The sequence below is a fragment of the Ambystoma mexicanum genome, chromosome 2p (genome assembly GCF_040938575.1).
Source record: "Ambystoma mexicanum isolate Mex_15411 chromosome 2p, UKY_AmexF1_1, whole genome shotgun sequence".
In the NCBI taxonomy this organism is placed as follows: domain Eukaryota; kingdom Metazoa; phylum Chordata; class Amphibia; order Caudata; family Ambystomatidae; genus Ambystoma; species Ambystoma mexicanum.
The window spans coordinates 1,182,218,012-1,182,243,222 of NC_090923.1; the positions used below are offsets into that span (position 1 = coordinate 1,182,218,012).

The following is a 25,211-nucleotide window of genomic DNA, read 5'->3' on the forward strand; positions in this document are numbered from 1 at the left end:
CTCCATTCCCTGTTGTGTTGTACTGGGTGGCACCTGAGCTTTACTACTAATGAGCCAAATTAGAACATTTGTATGTGCAGCCAGCATTGCTGTACTGATCACTTCTCTGACCTGGGCCTCGTGCTGACAGATCGCTGCAAACACTGGACTGCATAAATGATTTGAGAAAGAACACATTTGGCTGCCATCTTGGATTTCCTCTAAGATGTTAGCATTAAGTACAGAACAAAATATGGACAGACCACCATCTAATTTCATTCTCCGCCGCACTTGACCTTAACCACCCTAAACCTATAGTAATGGCCCCGCCACACCCCACTAGAAGTAAAAAAGAAATTTCAGCAGAACAACTCCTTCCACATCTCCTCCCCACCCTCAATAACATAGACAACATTACAGACCCGACCTTACTTGTGGAAACCTATAATAATACCATGACCATGGCATTAGATCTGATAGCCCCCACCAAAATCCGTAAAGGCAAACAACTCTCCCACCTGAATAACTGGTTCACACCCCAACTGAAAGACCTCAGAACTCAAAAAAGAAAACTGCAATCTATATGGCGACATTCGCCCTCTGAGGAGAACAAAATCAAATTAGCCACCCTTGCCAAACAATATAAAAAGGAAATCATTAGTACAAAAAAAACCACTTACAACGACAGGATAACCAAAGCCAAATCGAATACTAAGGAATTATTCTCCATCCTGCGGGAAATGGAATCGCCCATACCACAAACAGACAATATCCCCAAAAATAAACTCTGGTGCACTAACATACAAAACGCCTTAGCAGGAAAAATCAGCTCTCTCCAAACTAAAATTGCAATTAAAAAAGCCGCCTTGCTAGTGCCACCTGAGCCCACCCCCAAGGCACAGCCCGCCCCTAACCAGGCCGCTAACACTCCACACCCCTTCAGCTTCAAACAAATAACCATACTAGAGACAGAAAAAATCATACTCTCCCTAAAACCATCCAATTGTAAAGGCGATAGCTGCCCTCCTCAAATTATAAAAGTTGCAGCGAGAGACCTAGCTCCCTTCATCTCAAAACTGATCAACGCCTCCTTCAAGACTAACCTAGTGCCCTATAACCTTAAACAGTCCTGGGTCCTACCCCTGCTAAAAAAACAAACTCTCGACCCTTCCATCCCGACAAACTACAGACCCATCACCACCGTCCCATTTCTACTTAAAATCATCGACAGGGCAGCCTACCTGCAAATCCAGGACTACCTTGAATCCAATAACTTACTTGGCTCACGACAATCTGGCTTCCGACCCCTCCACGGCACTGAAACAGCCCTGATTGACCTCAAGACTCAAATTGACGAGTTGAAGGATAATGGAAAATCAGCTATGCTACTCCTCCTTGACCTATCGGCAGCCTTCGACCTGGTAGATCATGCAGTTTTATGCAATCACCTCGGCTCTGCTGCCCATTTCTCAAGCGATGCCATAACCTGGGTTCAATCCTTCCTTGCTAACCGGACTATGAGAGTCTTCTCCCCCCTTGCAGCTGCTGATCCCATACAAGTCTCCTGCGGTGTCCCCCAGCGATCATGTGTGTCTCCTACTATGTATAACATCTTTACCAAACCCTTGTTTGACAAGTTGGATAGACTGGGTGTCATCTACACTAACTATGCAGATGACACTCAGATCCTCATCCCCCTTTCGGGCAACTTCTTGGAAGACTCAGCTTTGGTAAATAAGATTTACCTCCTCATTCAGGCATGGATGGCATCCCACGGCCTCTGTCTGAATGACGACAAAACAGAGATTCTGATCCTCGGCACAGAGACAGCAATTAAAAAACTAGACCCCAACTACGCCTCATTTAACATTGACAACAATGTCATCAAAGTGATGCCCGCAGTCAAAACCCTTGGGGTCTATCTGGACTCAGCACTCACCTTCAAGCAACAAACTAATTCCCTAGCCTCCTCCACTGCCTATACTTGTAAACTGATCCGAGCATGTAGACCATTCCTAACGGAGGCCAGCTGTATTACCCTAGCTAATGCACTTATCATATCTAGATTGGACTATTGCAATGCCCTATATGCTGGATCTAACAAGTATATCCTCAACAAACTCCAAACTCTCCAAAATAACGCTCTTAGAGTAGCATTAAACTTACCCAACAGAGCCCATGTCTCCACCGCCAGAAGGAACATCCACTGGCTCAAAATTAATGACAGGATCACCCTCAAAACTATCTCACTCACATCCAAATGCCTCAACAATATAGCTCCCCCCTACCTAGTTAACAGAATCAACAAAAGAACCTCTAATCGCCCCACAAGAATATCTAACGCCTTCACCCTGCTGGTGCCCAGATATAAAAAAAGCACAGCTGGCGGCGCCAGCTTTCCAGTCACAGCGGCCCAAACTTGGAACAAACTCCCCCTAGAACTCAGAAAGGACCAACCTTACCCAAGTCTCAGACGCAAGGCAGTCTTATGGCTACGATCTAATGACATCTAAGGTGATCCCCCTCCGCAACATTTCCATTCGCCTGAGAGACACCCTCTTGACTATGCCCTACTAACTTGTCCCTAGGTACCCCTACCCCCACTGCCAGTACCCAGCTACAAACTGCGGCTGACCACCACTCAGCTCCTTCTTGCTTCCGACAATTGACAATCAACCGCACTAGTTCTCTCTTACTGCACACCTCACTGAACTGTACCACCTTCCACTCTCTTTCCGTTTCCAACATCTGGCATTAACTGTCCAACACATGCAATCTATAATGTTTCTGAATCTGCTCCTACCGCCTACTTCTGTGTTTGTCACTGTAACCAAGTTCTCAAGTATTCTTGTAATGTTTGCGCCCGGCTACCTGCGGGTTTGGTTTTGCGCTATATTAAATAAACAAACAAACAAACAAACAAAAGTCAATAGCGTTGATAAATTAAAGTATTGACTGGCTATACGTAGATAATTGCAATAAGTGCAATGCATTTCTTTCACCAAATTAATCAGGGTCCTTATGAAAGGGTAACGTGGGAAACCCTCAAAACTATACTGAAGAAAGAAAATGATATCAGCAGCTATAACAGCAGCTTCATGCACAGTAATTCATCATCATCACCTGCAAGTATAGCCACCGCCAAGGGGAATTTATTGTAGGTTCATTAGCCATGAAGACACCGTGACCCAGGCTGCTTATGGTAAGTTATTGGTCCACAGGTACTCACCAGGTAATATAAGTAGGTTCCTAGACATTAAAACAGTGGCACATCCACACGTTCCAGCTCCTAGGTGTAACTGCCACCTTTAGAACCCCCAGCAGTCACACATACACCACATTCTAGCATGACCTCATTCCAGTGCACCTCACCACATTCTCCATGCATAGTACTTGCACCTCCACAGCAAGACTACTACAGCATTATAGCAAATCAAGTCCTATTACTATGTGCCTCAGAGAACTCTACTAATAACCACCTCAAACAGCTTATATTGGGAAGGTAACAAACAGCTGTCCACTCAAATGGACGTGTTAGTGTAGAACATAATGCTCCTCAGACAAGACGTGGAGAACTTACATAAACGCATAACCAAAGCCAAACAGAGAATGTCTGCTGTGGAGATCACTGCAATCGCCAATAGCTGGGATATCACCATACTTAAGGACAAATTGCAACAGAAATTAGCTGACTCGAACAGTAGGTCCCATTTCAACAACGTCCTTCTACTGGAACTGGTTGAAAAAACTAAAAGAGGGTACTTTCGTTTGTGAAAGATGTTTTCACACACTTTTCCTGGAGGTCAAATCACTTAAAGGAATCCTGGTGGACAGGGAGCAGGTTCTGTCATTTTAAAGCTACCGAGATATCAGGATCAGTTATGACTGCTGCCTGTCCTGCAGTGACGTGGTGAAATGCAGTATAATGGAGCCAGACTCTACTTTAATTCTGATTACTGTGTACCAACGCAGAAACTGCCTCGGACTTTTAAAGGTGTGAAGAAAATACAATGGCAGCGGAAGATACCTTTTTGGGTGCAAGTGAAAAGATGTGCCACCTCCTCACTAGTGCCAAAAAAGTGGCAGCTCAATTCACAAAGGGCATCTGAATGGCTGCTCATTGGATGTACTCATTCAGATGAAATGTGTTCAACCTTTGAAATAAAAGGGGGCGTTTGTTGGCATTTTGAAGCACATCCCGATTTCACAAAGGGGTTGCACTTTAAAATGCCCAGAAACGAGGATCTTTCCCCTGCGCCTTTCAGAACATGCGCCGAGGGAGCCGCAAATCATGGCAGGGTCATTTCTGACCCTGTCAGGATTTGTTTCTGAAGTGTAACAGCCGTGGCTTAAACCGCGACTATCACACTTGCATTTCCATCCGCCAAACGACAAAATGCGTTTTTCACTTTGCCATTTCACAGAGACAGGCCCTTTAACGGGCTGTTTTGATGAAATGCACTCCCAGCACCACGTGGTTGCTGGGAGTCTTTCATATATCAGTGTTTGCAAAGAAGCTGTGGAGCCCCTCCTGAAACACGCAGGCCACCTTTGAGAATAAGGAGACGTGTGCGTTTTAAAAATAGTGCAAATGAAACGTGCGCATTCTCTGCGCTCCTTTTTTTTTGCGCTGTTTTTGGACTCTCCCCCAATATGCTTTACTAGCAGCAGCACGCATAAGGATTGACGCAGGCACCACGCAGTACTTTTTGGGAGGACATAAGTCAGCTTTATCGTATGCGGAATCACTGCCTCAGAAGAACAGGCATAGTTCAGGTTGGGAAATTGCATGTTAAGATTTGTATGTTCTTGCATTTCTCGCAGCCAGTTGACATTATGAAGTATGCATTGTATTATCCCTTGTAAAGATGTGCTGTATGAAAGTCATGTATGCCAATCGCTGGCCATTTCTGTCCTTTTCCGAATATTCCATATCCACTGACATACATCCCAAGAGGTGATGGTGGGCTAATGTGAGTTACGCACGCTGCCTGCTGTGTAGTCAGCTGCCCTCCATTGATGGTTTGAGGACAGTGGCACTGTCTGGCCTCTGGCGTTGCTTCTAGGCTCGCCACAGTCACCCCTCATCATCTTGATGAAAGGGGTTTACTTTTACATGGAAGATGGAATTACTTTTTAGAGTTAATGGGCAGTTTTTGTTAAGCCTTGTGTTGGGGGACAGGCATACGGGTGGAGAGTCAACTTGTTTCTAGTTTGTTGAAGGTGAGTGAACCCAACGTTTGCATCAATATCACTGATATTCGATCCTGTCTATGGTTAGATGAGAACAGCGTCTGTACAGTCATGAAATGTGAGGGGCATTAACAATGTGATTAAGAGACCCAGAGTAAGTGCTCTTCTTCATAGTGAACACCTGAAGGTTGCACTGCTCCAGGAGACCCATCTGGAGATAAATGAACATGTTAAACTTAAAAGGAGCTAGAGGGGCCAATTATTCACCTCCTTCTCCTCATCGGCGAAGGAGTGGCTGTCTGATTCATTCTACAGTTTATTGTGGATACACAATACTGAATGTGGGTGAGGCACTGTTTGATGGATCCAAGGTGTTCATACTAAATTCATATGCATCTAGTATTTATGGCAGCTAGTATTTACACAAATGTTCACTCTACTCATTAAGCATATGGTGTGTCTCATATTTTGGGGAGTTGAAATTAATTGAACCTTAGATATTGTTTTGGACAGCTCCAGGATAGCAGGGCGGGCATTTGACATAGTGGCTAACGCCTGTTCAAACATACTAGGACTGGGTAATCCAGGGACTAACTAGAGCTAATGTCACCATGGAGAAAGAGGACTTGTGTATTGATTTCGTGTTCATAAGTCACTTTCTAGGACTGAGATGGTGTTACAAACTTGTCCCAATTGCGCAGAGTATCTCATTCAGAATATCTTGACCAATCCCTCCCTATCTGATCACACACCCTTACTAATACACATGCCTTACCTGCAGGCTTCACACCACCTTGCCATCAGATTCTGCGTTTGTTGATATGGTGACCACCTTAATAAACGACATTTCTGTATTTAAAACTAGCATTCTCCATAGGTCTGTTTCAGAGTCGTTCAAGGTCTTTGTCAGGAGCGATTTAATATCTCCACAACAGGGCATTTTGGAACAATTTATGTACACAAATATTTCACTTGAGGTCAAATTAATTGATAGGTCTCATGCAGTTGAAGGTAATGTGTTGTGTCCGTTGATTGACACTTCTCTCGTCCAGACCCTAGATAAGCTTGGCAAATTTGAATGTGCTGAATATACTAAGGGGCTGCATGAGAGCACTGATTAGCCTGACATGGCCTGTACTTGACTAGCTATTTGACTCCAAATCGCAATCCCATTCACGTATTGAGACAGAATGCGATGATATTATTAGTAATACTATACTTATCATTGCCACTTTCAGAGCCTTTCACTGCACATTATACGCTACACAGGTTAGGATGTGTAGGGATCAGAGGTTAGACATTCTGGATGAAATTGCCTTACACAGCTGCCTGTTCGGGAAATGGAGCGATTGGAGGCTTGATATAATATGGGCGATGCACAATCTGGCCAACAGTATCACCCCGGGCCTATACCTCTAGCAGAGGAACTCTAAGCAGTATTTGCTGATCTTCTGGCTCCACAACTAGAGCCTTAGAAGAAGGAGAGTTAAATGGTGTATTCCCTTCATTGATGAGAAAAGCAATTGCTCTTCTACTCTTGAAGCCTGGTAAGCCTGCCATGGAATGTTACTCTTACTGGCCTTTATTTCTAATAAATACACATCAAATTATATTTTGTCAAATCAAAGCATGCAGGCTCTCAGCGGTAACTGACAAGCTGGTGATAGTCCATAAGGAAACACAGAAACACCATTTTGCGTTTTCCGAAGACTGGCAATTTCGCCATTGCAGTGTAGCATGGTAAAATTCGAGAGATTGTAAACAGTTTGAAAATGTTTAGCACCGCAAAAAATAAATACAATTTATTTAGCACTCTTTTGTGCACGATGATGCATAAAGTATGTAGCAATTCCTGAACATCACAATTCAACCTGTTTTCTGGATTTGTGGATATTTGGGTCAAATGAAAATGTGAAAACTAAGTTTAGTCAATTCTTTGACTGATTAAGGGCATAATTCCGAGATTACTGTTGCCACCGGCCATAAGCATGTCATGTGCCTCCTTCAGCTATTCTTATTTTGTAGTCCCATAGAAGTACATTGAGGTTATGTAATATTACCGAAAGGTTAATGCTTTTGTGGGGAAGTAACAAAAAGCAGGCGCAATTGAACGTCAGAAACTAAGCCCATAATTTGGTGGAGCCGTAAAACAGTACAGCGGGCCTCATTCCAAGTTTGTCAATATCCTGGGGGAAAATCTGCCAGATTACCGGAAAACACACCTACCGTTTCTGCCTCCTGATGTCCTGGTAATACCGGGATACTACAGGCGGTGGAACCACTGGAAAATCCCCATTCCATCCATGGGTGGATTTGCTGGTATTTTCGGCACCGGCAATATCAGTGCCAAAAATACTGTCTTTTTTATGCTGGTGGGGCCTGAGTTACCTCCAGCTCTTGGCTGGAGGTAAATCAGGTTACTCCCACCAGCATACTTGTACTCTGCCGGTCTGATAAAGTGCCAGTATGTGTAAATACCGGCCCTTTTTTACCGGCCCGGAAGGGTCATAACTGTTTTATAAATGATCAGTCTCAAATAATAAAGCTGCCAAGTGACTTCTTTTTTTAGCATAATATGTTTGATAGAAAAGATGGGTGCAAGACATCCTCTCTAATTCCAAGACTCGTGTTTGAACCTCCAGGGACATATTTAGTGGAGTCGTGATGTGTGATGCAGTACTGTGTATCCTAAGGCATTATGTGAAAAAACATGTCCAGGATCCTGCCTTCACTGTGCTTGTTGTCTACTTAGGTCCCTGAGGCAATCCGAAAATGCCAGCGTGCTGGGATTACCGTCCGGATGGTCACCGGGGACAACATTAACACAGCGCGGGCCATTGCAGCAAAATGTGGCATTATCCAGCCAGGAGAGGATTTCCTATGCCTGGAAGGAAAAGAGTTCAACCGGCGCATCAGGAATGAGAAAGGAGAGGTATGTCACTGAGTACCCTAGGATGAAATCCAGGGTGAGGAGCAAAAGTAAAGATCATTGACACATGTTTAAGAATGTAAAAGGGAGAGATATAAAATGTGTGTCTCAGTAGGAAGTGGAGAGCACAGGAGGAACATATTCTGTTATAGGAACAGAGATATGAATACATTCACCCTTTTACAAGATATATGAACATCATAGCTCGTGTGGAACGTCACTCACTTCTGGCTCTCCACCTGACGTCCTCAGTTTGCAAAGAGCTAGTTGTTTTATAAGGTACGACCTGAGGTTAGTCCCTTTCTCAAATGGCAAAAAATATAAGCAATCTGCTATCCCTATTTTGAGGCTGCAGACCAGACTACTTAGTCAACTATTCAAACAAAAAATCATGTGTATTCCTGCACTTAATACTGTGATGAAGCTGAAAGTAACATCACTAACTTCTTGGGGAAAGTCTGTTCCGAGGTGGCCAGGCAAGGGCAGAAGCTACCTGACACCAACCCTGGGGGTGGCTATCTGTGGCAGGATCACCTGGGAAGAGACCAAACCTGAGAAGAGGAGACTTCTCTATTGGAAAAAGAAACAGACAATTCCCCTCTGGGTCAGAATAACAACTGTAACTTTACACCAGCCCTTGTATGTATGTCGTATTGTATGATAAAAGATGTAGGGGAAACCCTTGATTGCGAGTATGTGTTATGGAAATGCACTGAGACGAAGATGAACAACCAAGTAATTAATATTACTCCTTCAGAGAAACTGCTGATGCATCATGTGATCAGTACCGGGAACTTCAAAAGTGAGAGAGATCTGAGAAGAGAAAGTTTCTTGGATCCTGACGCGATTCGGGAAGTAGCAAAAGCATGGTGTGGAGAAGCAGATGAAAGGGAACCAGAAAAACCCTGTGGCGAAGAGCCAGAGTTGGAGAGATTGCTGTCGCAAGGCTGGGAGCAGCAAACCTCCAGAGTGAAGGCCGAAGCAGTGAACACACCAAAAGGGGCTGGAGCAGTCACCGCGAGAAGGAGGAGGTTCAAGCCACAGCTCTCACATAGCCGAGGACGCACTAGTCACCAAGAAGGTCCGGTGAGCCTGGGCGAAGCCATAAGGGCACTGTGGTGCTTCAGTGCATGTACTGTAAACCAGCCAGAGAGGCGAGCCTCCGCACGATGGAGAGAAGTAAACAAATGAATGAACAAGCATTGTCAATTGGAAGTCTAAAGAAAGCAAACTGAGTAAATGATAAAATATTGTCAAAAGCCAATAGTGATGACATTGAAGGTGTAAAGAAAGGAAACCGACAGATTGATCAAACATTGGAAAAAGCCAAAAGTGATGACATTGAAGGTTTAAAAAAGGAAACTGAGTAAATGATCAAACGTTGTCAAACGCTTATAGTGGTGACACTGAAGGTTTGAAGAGAGGAAACCAAGTGAATGATCAAGCATTCTCAAAAGCCAGTAAATCTGGCATTAAAAGACCACAGAAACGAAACCAAGTGAATGAACAAGTATTGTCAAAAGCCAATAGTAATGAAATTGAAAGTATATAGAAAAGAAGCCAAGTAAATGAACCAGCATTGTATAAAACCAATGGTTATAACACTGTAAATACAACATAGGTAAATCAAGGAGTTGAACAAGCATTAGCCAAAGACCATAATCAAAAAATTAAAAACTCAAATAAAGTTATCCAAGAGGAAAGGGCCACCATTAATAAAAAAATGTTTGAACATTGAAAGGTTGAAAGGTTGAAAGGTTGAAAACCCTGAGAAGGGGTGAGAAGGAAATTGGAGTAACCTTGTCAAATGTCAAGAGGGTCAAGAACACAGTACTGGAGAAAAAGAAAACTATTAGAGGTCTGGGGAATTCATGGCAGGAGAGTATACCGGGCACATTGAGAACAGTTGAAAACCTGGCAAGCGAGTATACCAGGTCTTGGGAAAGTGAAATTGCTTAATGAAATTCTGTGAATCCTGGCAGGAGAGGACACCAGGTATTCCAAATGAAATTGAAGATTGTTTAATAAAGAATTGGGAATGCTGGCAGGAGAGAATGTCAGGCATTCTAGAGAAACCTGTAACTGTTTATGGAGATTCCAGTCTGGAAGGGGCATCAGGTTTTCTCAAAGGAAGCTGAATCAAAAGCAACTTGGATTGTTAGAACGTCCGAGAACTGGAACATTGTGTAATATTCTAGGGGAAGGCAAAAGTCCTTGATCTACTAGGCGAAAGCCTTAAACGTGTGGCTAAAGAAGGTTATCCCTATAACGTCTTGGTGTGTTTAAAGTGTGGGGGTCAAATTAGAGTTTTGGACACATGGCGGAAGACTTTTTTCTTCGACATCCTGACTGATCCCTTTGTTAGTTTTATTGAGGCAGGGAAACCCCTTTAGGGAAAGATAGACATTTATCCAACCATTCTTTTGTTAATAAAAGTTTATAGCCACAAAATCATGCCATTGTGTCTGCCTCTTACTCTTGACTCCTCACACTACTCACAAAAGAAAGAAAGGCTGGGTATGATATTTTTGTATTAAAGTGTATGAGTAGAGTTCTATTTACTGCATCTCTGATTTTCTAAAAAATCCTGATATACATGGAAAATCACATGGAAATTGGCAAAGTAATTAAAAGGAATAAGTTACCGACCTGTAACTTCTGTTCTCCAACATTTGCAGCTTTTATCAGATTTGCATGCTGTTTATTTATTTATTGTATTTGTTAATGCGCCCAAACCCTCAGGTTTCACGGCGTAGGTTACAGAGAAAAGGCTTGACAGACTGGTTACATGGGAATTATACGTAGTACTCATGATTTATGACATAATACAGTTATATACATGGGATGATTGTTACATTTTGAATCACTATATACACACACGATAATCATGTTATCTAAACACATTAGTTCACAATAGGCTATGATATATACAACAAGGATCTGGTTGTAAGCGTTGTAAGTGGGTTACTGGCGAACAGAGTGGTTAGAATTTATTAAATAGCCATATTTTTAGAAGTTTCTTGAATTGGATGTGTGATATCTCACTACGGATACTTGTAGGGAGAGTATTCCATAATTTGGGGGCTGCAACAGAGAAGCAGGAATCTCTGGTTCTAGAATTCTTGAAGCGAGGAACACATAGCAGTGAGTGAATGTTAGATCTAAGGAGCCTACATGGTGTTTTACGCTATAGGCAGGTGCTTAAGCAGGTTGGGGCATTTTGTGAGATACATTTGTGCATGGTAGTAAGAGTATTGAAGAGAATCCTGGCTTGTATGGGAAGCCAATGACAGCCTCTCCTAGTTTGAGAGGTGTGATCGCTTTTTATTTATTCCTAGGGCTGCTCTGAGGGCCCAATTTTGTAACAATTGTAATTTGGTCAGGTTTTTTTTAGTTGATCCTAACAGTAGAATGTTACAGTAATCAAGTTTAGACAAAATAAGGGCTCTAGCAAGCGTGATGCAGTTTGGTGTGGAGAGGAATTGCCGGTTGAGGAAAATAAGCTTGGCTGTGTATGTAGTGGAGGACGCAAGGGATTTGATATGTTTGGTCATTGTGAGACTTGAGTCTAAATAGATCCCTAAAGTTTTCACTTGGTTGGAAATTGGAATGGGCGTGTCATCAATGATGATACAGGTGGAGTCTTGGGGCAGTTTTTTCAGTTGGGCTGGTGAGCCTACGATATGTATCTCAGTTTTTTCACCATTGAGACAAAGGCTGTTAGAGGCCATCCCATCCAGTTTTGGATAAGGGAATAGATAATATTGTTTATGGTAATGGTGTCTAGGTCTTTATTACCCGTGATTGGGATAAGTATCTGAGTATCATCAGCAAAGTTAGTATAGCTGACTCCCATGGCATCCAGTGGAGAGAAGAACAAGTTACTTCTTACCTTGTAACGTTCTTTCGATGGGATGTTCCTCTGACGTATTCCTTATCTTAGATATCTCTTTCCAGCTTTGCTGGCCTCGGAAATGTTTTTCTCTAGAGGGCGCTGCGCGTCGACGTCCGCCGAGTCGATGTCCCTCGACAGCCGCCGTATCGACGTCGACGTCATCCTGCCTTTAAAGGCCGCGCGCAGCGTCCGTTGCTCAGTTCCGTTTTGTAGCCTACAATAATTCTTTCTGGACTAGACTAATCACCCTGAAGGAGCGTAAGCTGCAACAACAAGGGAAGTAGTACTGCGGGGATGGATGGGAGGGTCGATAAGGAATACGTCGGAGGAACATCCCATCGAAAGAATGTTACAAGGTAAGAAGTAACTTGTTCTTCGAAGGGATTGTGTCCTCCGACGTATTCCTTATCTTAGATAGGCTCCCATAGCAGTATTCTGTTATTGGAGGTGGGAGTACTGACTTCATGCTTCCTTTTATTACTGCCCTTCCAAACCTAGTCTCTTGACTGGAGGAGGAATCCAATTTGTAAAACCGTGTAAAGGTATGGACGGACGACCATGTGGCAGCCGCACATATGTCTCTAACCGACACTCCTCTTTTGAGGGCCGATGAAGCTGCGATACCTCTGGTTGAATGAGCCCTAAGATTTTGAAGGGGCTCTTTTCCTGCCAGTTTATAACATTCCAAAATGGCTAGAATGATCCATCTGGAAATGGTCTGCTTAGTTATCGGTAACCCCAGCTTGTGACCTGCGTAGCCTACAAACAGCTGGTCTGCTTGTCTTATCCTAGCCAGTCTACTGATGTAAAAACTTAAAGCCCTTCTTGGGTCTAGCCTGTGTAACCTCTCTTCCTCTTTCCCCGGATGAGGAGGAGGATAGAAAGATGGAAGGGTAATCTTCTGAGTGATATGAAATTCAGAAACCACCTTTGGGAGGAAATTAGGCTTCACTTGCAGAACAACTTTGTCTTTGTGAAAGATTGTATGAGGGGGTTTACAAGAAAGAGCTTGTAACTCGCTCACCCTTCTAGCAGATGTAAGTGCTATTAATAAAACAGTCTTAAGGGTAAGAAATCTTAACGAACAAGAGTGGAGTGGTTCGAAAGGTGTGCCCATCAGGAAAGTTAGGACTAAGTTTAAATCCCATAGGGGAACCTGGAATGGTCTTGGGGGATAAACGTTAGTTAACCCCTTTAGAAACTGTATTACCAAGGGTAACTTGAAATAGGATGGTTCTTCTGCAGTGCGCTTAAAGATGGATAGCGCTGCGAGATAGCCCTTGATGGTGCCAACTTGAAGGCCTGAATTTGCTAAATAGAGTAGGAAGGACAAAACCATTGGTGTACCACATGAAAAGGGGTCGATATTCTTTTCTCTACACCAGCTGCAAAATCTGTTCCAACGGCAGCGGTATAAGGATTTTGTTGCTGGCCTCCTTGCCGAAAGCAACACCTCCATAACATCATCAGGGAGGTCCCAATCCTTGTACCTCAGCCTTTCAGAAGCCAAGCGTGAAGGTTGAGGGTTTTGATGTCTGGATGGAGAACCTGACCTCCCTTCTGTGAGAGCAGATTCTCTCTGAGTGGAAGTCGAATTGGAGGGCAGATGGACAAGTCTAGAAGGTCCGGGTACCACGTTCTCCTGGCCCAATCCGGGGCAATTAGGATCATGGTTTTCCGGAATCTTCTCAACCTCCTGATCATTTGAGGAATGACAGGGACCGGTGGGAACGCGTACAGAAGCGGAAACTCCCAGTCCACTATGAACGCGTCTCCCAGAGCTCCTCTCGGGGGAAATTCCCTTGAACAGAACAGATCGCACTTCCTGTTGACACTGGTGGCGAACAGATCCACCTGAGGGGTTCCACAAAGGGCAAAGATCTCTTGAAGGACTTCCTGAGCTAGTTCCCACTCGTGGGAGACTGTGCTCTGCCTGCTCAGAGCGTCCGCTGTCAAGTTCTTCTCTCCGGCTAGATGAACTGCCGATAGAGAGATTCCTTCTTGGATTGCCCAAAACCAGAGCTGCATCGCCACTCTGCACAGAGGTAGTGATCCTACGCCTCCTCTTTTGTTGAGGTAATGCATGGCCACTGTGTTGTCCGTCATTATCACGACATTCTTTCCTTGTAGAGATGGCAGGAACGCCTCAGCGCAAGTCTGATGGCCCTCAGCTCTAACAGGTTGATATGTAGTCTGGACTCCGATGAGACCAACGACCGCTGATGGTCAAGTCGTTCGCGTGGGCTCCCCACCCTGTGAGTGAGGCATCCGTGACTACTGTTATCTCCGGCTAGGGTTGCCAAAACTGTTCTCCTTTCAGAATGTTCTCCTGACAGGCCCACCACTGAAGGTGTCGAGCCACCCTGTCGGGAACCTGAAGAAGATCTGTCATTCTCCCTGAGAATTGTGACCACTGAGTTCTCAGTGCCCACTGGAGGGATCTCATTCTCAGGCGAGCCTCTGGCACTAGGAAAATGCAGGATGCCATGAGGCCTAGCAACCTCAAAAAGTCGAAGGCTGGGAGACGTTGGGCATTTTGGAACTTGGTAACCATCTGTAGAATATCTTGAGCCCTCACCTCTGGTGGCGAGGCTTTTCCCAGGGAAGTGTCCAGGATCGCTCCGATGAACTGGAGTCTCTGCAATGGTATCATTTGTGACTTCTTTAAATTGAGGGAGAAGCCCAGTCTGTGAAGGGAGTGGCAAACGTGATCTAGCTGGATCTGAGCTTGTTCCGAAGATACAGCCCTGATCAACCAATTGTCCAGGTAGGGGTAGACGTGAATCCCTTCCCTCCTTAGACTTGCAGCCACTACCGACATTAACTTGGTGAAGACCCTCGGGGCGGAGGTCAGCCCAAATGGCAGCACTCGAAATTGATAATGAGAGTTGCCAATTGCAAACCTCAGGTATTTCCTGTGTTTGAGATGGATAGGCACATGGAAATAAGCGTCCTGAAGGTCCAGAGATACCAACCAGTCCTGGAACTGAAGGGCCTGAAGGATCTGAGAAAGAGTTACCATCTTGAATTTGTCTTTCCTGAGGAATTTGTTCAATTCTCGCAAGTCCAAGATGGGTCTCAGTCCTCCGTCTTTCTTTGGAATGAGAAAGAAAGGGGAGTACCAGCCCTTGTTCCTCTCCGCTACAGGTACCGGTTCTATGGCACCTTTCTCTAGCAGGTCTAAAATTTCCTGCAAGAGGAGCGGATCTGGAGCTTTTTGAGAGCTGATCCCCGGTGGATGACTCTGAGGTATGCGTAGGAGAGGCAGGCAGTAACCTTGTGCAACTGTCTCCAATGCCCAAGTATCTGACGTGATAGCCTGCCATTCCGCCAGATATTGAGTTAACCTGCCTCCTACAGGTGTCTTGTGAGGGAAGTCCTCAGAGTGGTTTTGCGGCGGCTGATGCAGATGCCGATGGTAAAGAGGCACCTGCTGTTGCTGCAGCTTTTGAATATCTACCCCGTCCACCTCGGGTAGTTCTTCTTTGTCCCCTTTGAGCCGGTCGTCCTCTACCTCTTCCGAATGCGGAGTAGAAGCGAAAGGACTTGCCTCTTGCAGAGGATCCTGTGGAACGAAAAGGTGTCTGACGAATTGCAGCGCCTAGGGATTTTGCTGCTGCCTTTGATGTTTGCAGTTTTTCTAAACTGTCATCCGCCTTTTTCCCAAACAAAGAAGAGCCATCGAATGGCATGTTCAAGAGCCTGGCTTGCACATCTGGGGCAAAACCACACTTTCTCAACCAAGCAAATCTCCTGGTTGTTGTACTTGCCGCCATTGCTCTGCTGATACTGTCAGCCGAATCAATGCCCATCTGGAGGGATTCGCACATAGCGTCTTTACTGTCCTGTACGATATTTAGGAACGCCTCCCTTTCTTCTCCCTCCGGGATGCAGTCAGCCGCTGTAGAAGCACACTCCCAAAGTGTATGGCTGAATCTAGCAAGGGTGCAAGTAGCATTAATAGATTTTAACGCCATGCTACATGCCGAAAAAACTTTCTTTTCCATAGCATCATATTTTTTATCGTCCCTGTCCTGTGGGACGGTAGGGTAAGCAGTCTTGATGTCAGTAGAAGATGCTGCCTGTACCACCAGACTTTCTGGGGATGGATGTTTGGACAAAAACTCCGGGTCTGCAGAAGATACCCTGTATTTAGTAGACAGTTTTTTATTTACTGCCGGGACGACATCTGGGGTTTCCCAGTTCGTCATGATTTTCCTTTGAAGAGCTTTATGAAAAGGCACTACAGGATCCTCCTGTGGACCTTTATCAAGAATATCCGTGAGGTCATCTTGTTGGAAAGCCTGTGAAGGTGTTGACCACCCCATAAATTCTGTGATCCTGGCCATTAAGGCTCTATAGGGGGTTTCTGTCATGATGCCCGCTCCCGGGGAGCCGGTTCAAGCCCTGCGTCCCCGAAAACGGACATCCAGTCCCCAAGGAAGGACCCAGCAACCCCATATAGGGGCCCTTTGGCGCCAGGCTCATAAAAGACATCAGTCCTGGCGCCATAGACGCCAGGCTCATTATGGAAGTGCTTGGGTGCACTTACCTGATGCAGACCATGCTGCAGGATCCCAGCCTCCTTGAGGCCTGAAAGGAACTACTTTACCTGTGGGACTAATTTACCATCCGGGCATGGTCGGGGAAGGATACATACCCTATTGGAGGAAGGATACATACCTGGAACCTCTTCCAAGGCTATTTAAACCCCACCCGAACAGCCACACTTGCTTCGCGTTGTTCTGCATCTAGCAGCTGGACGCTCACCGTGTCTGCTCCTGCATCCTGACTTCTGCCACGCCTGCCAGCATCCTGGATCACCTGCAAAGGAAGAGAAGAAGAGAACAGAAGAAGGAAAAGTCCTTACCTGCTAAATCCGCATCCCAGAGACATCTCGCCGACAATCCTGAAAAGGAAGACTTTTATTTAAAAGCTCATCGCGTCGATCGCTGCAGCGCCGCATTCCACTCACCTTTACATGGTGCCTCCATGTTCAGCAGCGATCATCCGGATTCGCAGTCACGCCCCAGCGCCTAGGGAGAAAAAGACCAGAACAAAAGGTGAGAGAGAGAAGGGAATAAGGAAAGCTAAATCTCCATGTTAAGACTTACCTGTTGATTCATTCCCTCTTAATTTCGGGTCCGCGCCGCATCCTGGCATTTCCGGACCCCGGCCCATAAGGGGAAAAAGAGACATCAGCGTTAATGAGCGAATGAAAAGACATTACCAAAAAACGCTCATTAAAGACTTACCTGATTTCCACAAGTATTTCACCTCTCATCTCAGGTCGGTGCCTGTTCCCCGGCATTCCGTACCCCGGCCCCTATGCGGAAAAAGACACTAGCATTAGTACATTAATGCATGGACACAAGGGGAACCTCTTATCAAAAAACTTACCTGGAAGCCAAGCAAGTTTGGTTCTCACCAATCCGAAAATCCAGTGAAGTAACTGGATACCAACGCGCCCCTGCATCAGAAGCAGGATGGAGAGCTCATCCTTCCGGACCCTCAGGAGAGACGCTACGAGGAATCAAAGAAGGGTTTCGAGGAGGGTGAGAGGGGAAAGTGGGAGGCTGATTGCATTACCCCGCAGACAGTTAATCCCATATTTTCGCCTACAGAAGGATACTTCTGCGAGCCAGACAAGCCAGATTTGGGGGCCCGGTCCAGTCCGTCTTCCGAACCCTGCGCATCACCTTAGAAGAGGTCACAGCAGCGCGAACCAGGCCAGCGCCTCCGTGGGAGTCAGGTGAGCGTTACAGTTTCAGCCTGCTCCCCCGGGTCTGGCCTAGCGAACTCCACCTCAGGGGAAGTGTCTAACCCACTTGCCTCATGTAAGGAATCATGGAGTTCCTTTAATCTGCATTCCTCTGAGGATAACTCCTCGTGAACTGGGGTTGCAGATCCCTGCAACTCAAATGTCTCTTCTTGGTCAGATAGTTCTCCCTCTTCCATAATTGAGGACATAGTTCTCAATTGGTCTGAACTCGCAAAGGGTGTGAAACCCATCTCCAAGGCAGAGGGTGCCAAACTTGTTGTAATCGGCCTCGAAAACGTCGATGTCGTCGACGCCGACGTCGAAGGCTTCGAACGTGGCGTCGAAGACAAAGGCGGAGGCCTCGAGGTCCTCGATAGAATTGGGATTCTGCTTGAGGATGTCGACAATCTCGACGCCATCGTCATCGAAGACCTGGGGATAGCCACTGGGTGCGCTGCAACCGTGACTTTCCTTGGCGTCGACGCCGGTGTCGAAGATGGCGTCGATTCGACAGACCCGTGTGTCGAAGGTCCCTTCGACAACGGCGTCGAAGACACCGACCTCGGCGTCGACGGAACCTTCGTTGATGGCGTCGACGGAACCTTCGAAGAAGGGTTCGAGGTCATAGCTTTACTCGAGGTTTCGTGACGCGCTCGAGAAGCTTCCTTCGCCGGGTACTGTGACTAGCAGCGTTTTAGACCTTCGGGTCTTTCGACCAGAGCATCGCTCTCGGCAGTCTTCGAGGGGGTCGAGGCCGCTTTCTCGAAGACGCTCATCATATTTTTGCGGAATTCCTCCCATTCAGCCCGGGAACTATGTTTCGTGGGGCAAGGGATTCTCTTAGGAGAAACAGAGGAAGAGGAGGACGAAGAAGGGGATCTTCAACGTCTCCTCTTCGAGTGCTTCGATCTCGAGGAGTGATGGGACCCGCTTCGAGACCTGGAGCGCGAATGGTGACGAGGAGACGAATGTCTCGACTTCGTCGAGGAAGAAGAAGCTTTTGAAGTCTTACCTTTTTCCAGCTTCCCCCTACGCTCCTTCAGGGCCTTACCTGTCATGGACATACAGTCCTCGCACTCCGAACAATGGTGTTCAGCTCCCAAACACCACAGACAAACTCTGTGAGGGTCAGTCAGCGACATCTTTTTCCCATAGTCTCGGCATTTTTTAAAGCCGGACCGAGGGGTCGTCGGTTCCGACGAGGAAGCCATCGAGTATGGATCGAATATCTCGAGGAAATTGGATTAATTCTCTACGAAAACTGAGCAACGATATTCCGAAGCACTGAGTAAGCGCGGAAAAACAGAACTGAGCAACGGACGCTGCGCGCGGCCTTTATAGCCAGGATGACGTCGACGTCGATACGACGGCTGTCGAGGGACATCGACTCGGCGGACTTCGACGCGTAGCGCCCTCTAGAGAAAAAAATTTCCGAGGCCAGCAAAGCTGGAAAGAGATATCTAAGATAAGGAATACGTCGGAGGACACAATCCCTTCGAATAACAGTTTAGTATAAGCATTGTATAATGTGGGAGAGAGGCAAGATCCTTGTGGTACTCCTAGAGGTACTGGTATGGGGTCAGAAGCTTCCTCACCTATGGCAACTCTAGAGGTTCGTTCTGATAGGAATGATTTAATCCAGGTGGTTGCATTTGGGGAGAATTTGAAGTTATTAGTAAGAGATAGGCATAGTTTGTCATGGTTCACTAGATCGAACGCAGCAGATAGGTCAAGCAATAGGAGTTTGCTAAGTTTGCCTGAGTCTCTAATAGAATCCATTTGATTTTTTAAATCAAGTAGGGTAGTCTCCGTGCTATGTTTGGGTCGGAAGCCTGATTATCTTTCGCCTAATAGATGGTTGTTCTCTAGATGAACTTGGACTTGATTATAAGCAATTTTGTCTATTATTTTCAGGAGGAAGGGGACTGTGGTGATGGGTCTGTAGTTGGTGGGGATGGCGGGGTCTAGGGAGTTTTTGTTTAGTAAAGGCATTACCCATGCTTCTTTGATATCAGCTGGGACTGTATTGGAACTGAAGGAGGCATTAATGAAGTTGGTGATGATGGGGGTAAGAGTTTGAGAACATGATTGAACTAATTTGGCTGGGAAGCTGCCACCTTTACAAAAGGAGGGTTTGAGGGAGGCTATCACTTTACTTAGAAGATCATGCGAGACTAAAGAAAAGTGAAATTGTGCTGTTGTGTCAGTCACATTAGATTGGTCCATGGGTGCAGAGCTTGAGCTTTTTTCTAGTAGTTTTCTTCGGGAAGTGATTTTATCATGGAGGGAGTTTATTTTGGAGGCTATGGCATTTTGCATGGTCGTACACCATGCTTTACTAACAATGGCTACACATGGAGGGGGCAAAGGGTGTTTCCAGTTCTCTGAGGATGGAAAACAGTTCTTTGCTATTAGAAACTGCATTAGTAATGCGTGTATTAAGATTATTGGATTTATGTGTAATAATAGCACGTTTATATGTCAGAGTAAGTGAATGGAGTTCTTTTTTAGCTTCAACTGTGGGGGCTTTCCTGGTAAGATGCTCTAGCGCTTTTTTGTTCCTTCTTAGTTCTATGAGTTCTTCATTAAACCAGGTGTTACTACGTTTGGTTCTGGGTAGTTTGGGTTTCAACGGGGCAGCTTCATCAATGGCTGTTTTTAAGCAAATATTATAATAATGGGCGATGCTAAAGGGGTTGGAGGATGTAATAGGTTGATCTTGTAATAGTTTGTTAATAATAGGGCTGAGTTTCTCTTGTGTGAGTTGACAAGAGTTTCTTACTAGTATTGGGATAGGTGGTGATGATGGGGTTTCCTGCAGTTCATTAGTCGATATATCAAATCGGATTAGGAAATGATCAGAACAAAAGGTGTTGTTGATGCTTTCCAGGGCGACTGTGGTATTCAAAGTGAGTATCCAATCAAGGATTCTCCCTTTGGTGTGGGTGGGTTCATTAACAAATTGTGCAAACTGCATGTCTTATAATTCAGAGTGGAAGGCTGTGGCTTTATGATCTTGGGGGTCATTGAATCCTAGGTTTATGTCTCCTAAGAGTATACATTTGGTTTTGGGTTTGAGTAGGGGAGTAATAAGTAATGGTATGTCTGTATCTGGGTGATTGGCAAAGCTAGGTGCTCTGTAAAACACAATGAGATTAATAGTGGTTTTGGGATCTGTGGTTAATTTAAGAGAGAGGAGCTTGCAGCCCTCTAATTTCTCATTGCTACTAATTCTGAGCTGAAGAGAGGCTTTAGCAATAATAGCTACTCCACCTCCCTCTTTGTCTTGCCAGTCAGGTCTAAGTATGGTGTAACCAGAAGGAATGGTTAATGATAATAGCAGACCTGAGGCTGGGTGAAGCCAAGTTTTCCGGTGAGTGCCATGAGGTCAAGCTTGTGTTTCAGGATGATGTCATGCACCTCTGTGGCATGCGCACCTAGTGAACACACATTTAATAAGGATCCTTTAAAGAAATTGTTGGGGGGGGTGTTCAGCGAGTCAGGTGGAAGTGATGGACTTACAGGGGATAAAGTGGCATGCGACAATGGTTCGGATTGGAGGTGTAACCATTTGGTGGAGGCTAATGTTGAGGTAGGTTTTTGTGGGTTTGGGTGTCTTGCGGGCGGACAATCTGGATTTCCTGGTAGCTCCTATGATGGGACGGGTGGTTGAAAAGCTGTGGAATGACGCTCTGGATCTTAGTCTGTTCTGTCGCCTGAGGCCTAGGCACGGGGCAGTAGGTCAACTGGAGGTACCACAGCCTCCAGTAATGACTAGAGATGCTAGTGAAGTAGAGGGGTGTGAAAACGGTGCTATAATATTTCTTTGGGCAGGGTCAACAGAATTCTTCGTGATGTTTATCCCTGGTTTTGATCTCACAGAAAAGGGTCAGTTTTGGGTAGGAATGGCGTAGGACAGAGTAGAGGTTAGTGTCTAGTGAAATAGATATGTGCGAGGCCTAGGTCTTGGTAAATATATGCACATCTGGAACATGGTAGGGTAGCGATGTGAGCCAAGGTAATAGAGTGGGAGGGTGTCATACCGGAATGTGATGTAGACAAGAGAATAGGAGTTTGGGTGATGTACCGAGTTAGGCAGAGTACACGCAACACATAGAGCATTCCAATGTTGAGTGCGTAATGACAAGGCATAATTTGTAGGAGACTAGTGAAAATTGTCAAAACGGGATACAACTGATGATGCTAGGAGTCTTGATAATGCCAAAATAGTATGCTGTGCTAGGTATTTTACTAGACTAGATTTTAACTGTGTATAGCAGGATACAGTAAGCACATGCAAGCACTATTTGTTGAGGCTAGTTATGCGGGTGCTGTTTAGTGTCTGCTATCCGTTAACCAAGTAATAACAATAATGAGTATACTGCGATTGAGAACATCTAGCAATGGGTGCCGAGGCAGAGCTGTGAGGTGCGCAAGAGCTGTGTACAGTATCGGGTAGATAGGGAGAGGGGGGTGTGGGCAGGGAGCACTATGCGCCCGACAGCAAAACAGCATAGAGCTATGATGGGGTAATATGTGAACAGGTTACCCTGCTGGAGAGGAACTAGACAGTGGCATAGACTAGTACACACCAATTATGCATCGGGATCAAAGTAGGGCGCATGACTGGTAGTGATAACTGCTAATTAGAAGCTATCTCAGCACGAATGCAGTGACAATGAATGCGCGTTGCCGTGGATAAGATAGTAACAACAGATAATATTCGAATGGCAGGCTTGTCACAATAAGCATAGGGGTAATGGAACATTTAATCGGGAAGCGTGATTACCCTGTGTGTCAGCAAACAAATCATCAATAGTAAAAGTCCTTTCTACAGTAACGTCTTTGTGAGGGTGGTCGGTTAGGTGAATTTATTCCAGGCGCATGGCTGGGTGGACAGTTGGGGGTCCCGGAGGGCAGAGTCGCGCGCCCTGTGCCTGTAACGGCACTGACAGGCGAGGGACTTTTGAGGCGGGCCATAGGAGTGGAGGGCCGGCTATCGAAATTGATAATGAGAGTTGCCAATTGCAAACCTCAGGTATTTCCTGTGTTTGAGATGGATAGGCACATGGAAATAAGCGTCCTGAAGGTCCAGAGATACCAACCAGTCCTGGAACTGAAGGGCCTGAAGGATCTGAGAAAGAGTTACCATCTTGAATTTGTCTTTCCTGAGAAATTTGTTCAATTCTCGCAAGTCCAAGATGGGTCTCAGTCCTCCGTCTTTCTTTGGAATGAGAAAGTAAGGGGAGTACCAGCCCTTGTTCCTCTCCGCTACAGGTACCGGTTCTATGGCACCTTTCTCTAGCAGGTCTAAAATTTCCTGCAAGAGGAGCGGATCTGGAGCTTTTTGAGAGCTGATCCCCGGTGGATGACTCTGAGGTATGCGTAGGAGAGGCAGGCAGTAACCTTGTGCAACTGTCTCCAATGCCCAAGCATCTGACGTGATAGCCTGCCATTCCGCCAGATGTTGAGTTAACCTGCCTCCTACAGGTGTCTTGTGAGGGAAGTCCTCAGAGTGGTTTTGCGGCGGCTGATGCAGATGCCGATGGTAAAGAGGCACCTGCTGTTGCTGCAGCTTTTGAATATCTACCCCGTCCACCTCGGGTAGTTCTTCTTTGTCCCCTTTGAGCCGGTCGTCCTCTACCTCTTCCGAATGCGGAGTAGAAGCGAAAGGACTTGCCTCTTGCAGAGGATCCTGTGGAACGAAAAGGTGTCTGACGAATTGCAGCGCCTAGGGATTTTGCTGCTGCCTTTGATGTTTGCAGTTTTTCTAAACTGTCATCCGCCTTTTTCCCAAACAAAGAAGAGCCATCGAATGGCATGTTCAAGAGCCTGGCTTGCACATCTGGGGCAAAACCACACTTTCTCAACCAAGCAAATCTCCTGGTTGTTGTACTTGCCGCCATTGCTCTGCTGATACTGTCAGCCGAATCAATGCCCATCTGGAGGGATTCGCACATAGCGTCTTTACTGTCCTGTACGATATTTAGGAACGCCTCCCTTTCTTCTCCCTCCGGGATGCAGTCAGCCGCTGTAGAAGCACACTCCCAAAGTTTATGGCTGAATCTAGCAAGGGTGCAAGTAGCATTAATAGATTTTAACGCCATGCTACATGCCGAAAAAACTTTCTTTTCCATAGCATCATATTTTTTATCGTCCCTGTCCTGTGGGACGGTAGGGTAAGCAGTCTTGATGTCAGTAGAAGATGCTGCCTGTACCACCAGACTTTCTGGGGATGGATGTTTGGACAAAAACTCCGGGTCTGCAGAAGATACCCTGTATTTAGTAGACAGTTTTTTATTTACTGCCGGGACGACATTTGGGGTTTCCCAGTTCGTCATGATTTTCCTTTGAAGAGCTTTATGAAAAGGCACTACAGGATCCTCCTGTGGACCTTTATCAAGAATATCCGTGAGGTCATCTTGTTGGAAAGCCTGTGAAGGTGTTGACCACCCCATAAATTCTGTGATCCTGGCCATTAAGGCTCTATAGGGGGTTTCTGTCATGATGCCCGCTCCCGGGGAGCCGGTTCAAGCCCTGCGTCCCCGAAAACGGACATCCAGTCCCCAAGGAAGGACCCAGCAACCCCATATAGGGGCCCTTTGGCGCCAGGCTCATAAAAGACATCAGTCCTGGCGCCATAGACGCCAGGCTCATTATGGAAGTGCTTGGGTGCACTTACCTGATGCAGACCATGCTGCAGGATCCCAGCCTCCTTGAGGCCTGAAAGGAACTACTTTACCTGTGGGACTAATTTACCATCCGGGCATGGTCGGGGAAGGATACATACCCTATTGGAGGAAGGATACATACCTGGAACCTCTTCCAAGGCTATTTAAACCCCACCTGAACAGCCACACTTGCTTCGCGTTGTTCTGCATCTAGCAGCTGGACGCTCACCGTGTCTGCTCCTGCATCCTGACTTCTGCCACGCCTGCCAGCATCCTGGATCACCTGCAAAGGAAGAGAAGAAGAGAACAGAAGAAGGAAAAGTCCTTACCTGCTAAATCCGCATCCCAGAGACATCTCGCCGACAATCCTGAAAAGGAAGACTTTTATTTAAAAGCTCATCGCGTCGATCGCTGCAGCGCCGCATTCCACTCACCTTTACAGGGTGCCTCCATGTTCAGCAGCGATCATCCGGATTCGCAGTCACGCCCCAGCGCCTAGGGAGAAAAAGACCAGAACAAAAGGTGAGAGAGAGAAGGGAATAAGGAAAGCTAAATCTCCATGTTAAGACTTACCTGTTGATTCATTCCCTCTTAATTTCGGGTCCGCGCCGCATCCTGGCATTTCCGGACCCCGGCCCATAAGGGGAAAAAGAGACATCAGCGTTAATGAGCGAATGAAAAGACATTACCAAAAAACGCTCGTTAAAGACTTACCTGATTTCCACAAGTATTTCACCTCTCATCTCAGGTCGGTGCCTGTTCCCCGGCATTCCGTACCCCGGC

At 45.9% G+C, this 25,211-nt stretch overlaps 1 protein-coding gene across 9 annotated transcripts in view; it reads left to right on the plus strand.

The window, feature by feature from the left end:
* The window catches only part of ATP2B3 (ATPase plasma membrane Ca2+ transporting 3), a 1,317,805-nt gene that overhangs the window by 1,012,406 nt on the left and 280,188 nt on the right, over positions 1–25,211 (plus strand). For all 9 annotated transcript variants that reach the window (XR_011302157.1, XR_011302158.1, XR_011302159.1 and 6 more), the window contains one exon: positions 7,925–8,104. Coding sequence is in view for 6 of the 9 variants with exons in the window: in XM_069645362.1 (XP_069501463.1) it covers positions 7,925–8,104 (180 nt within the window). In the remaining 3 variants the exon portion in view is untranslated. The remainder of the gene's footprint in view (positions 1–7,924; positions 8,105–25,211) is intronic.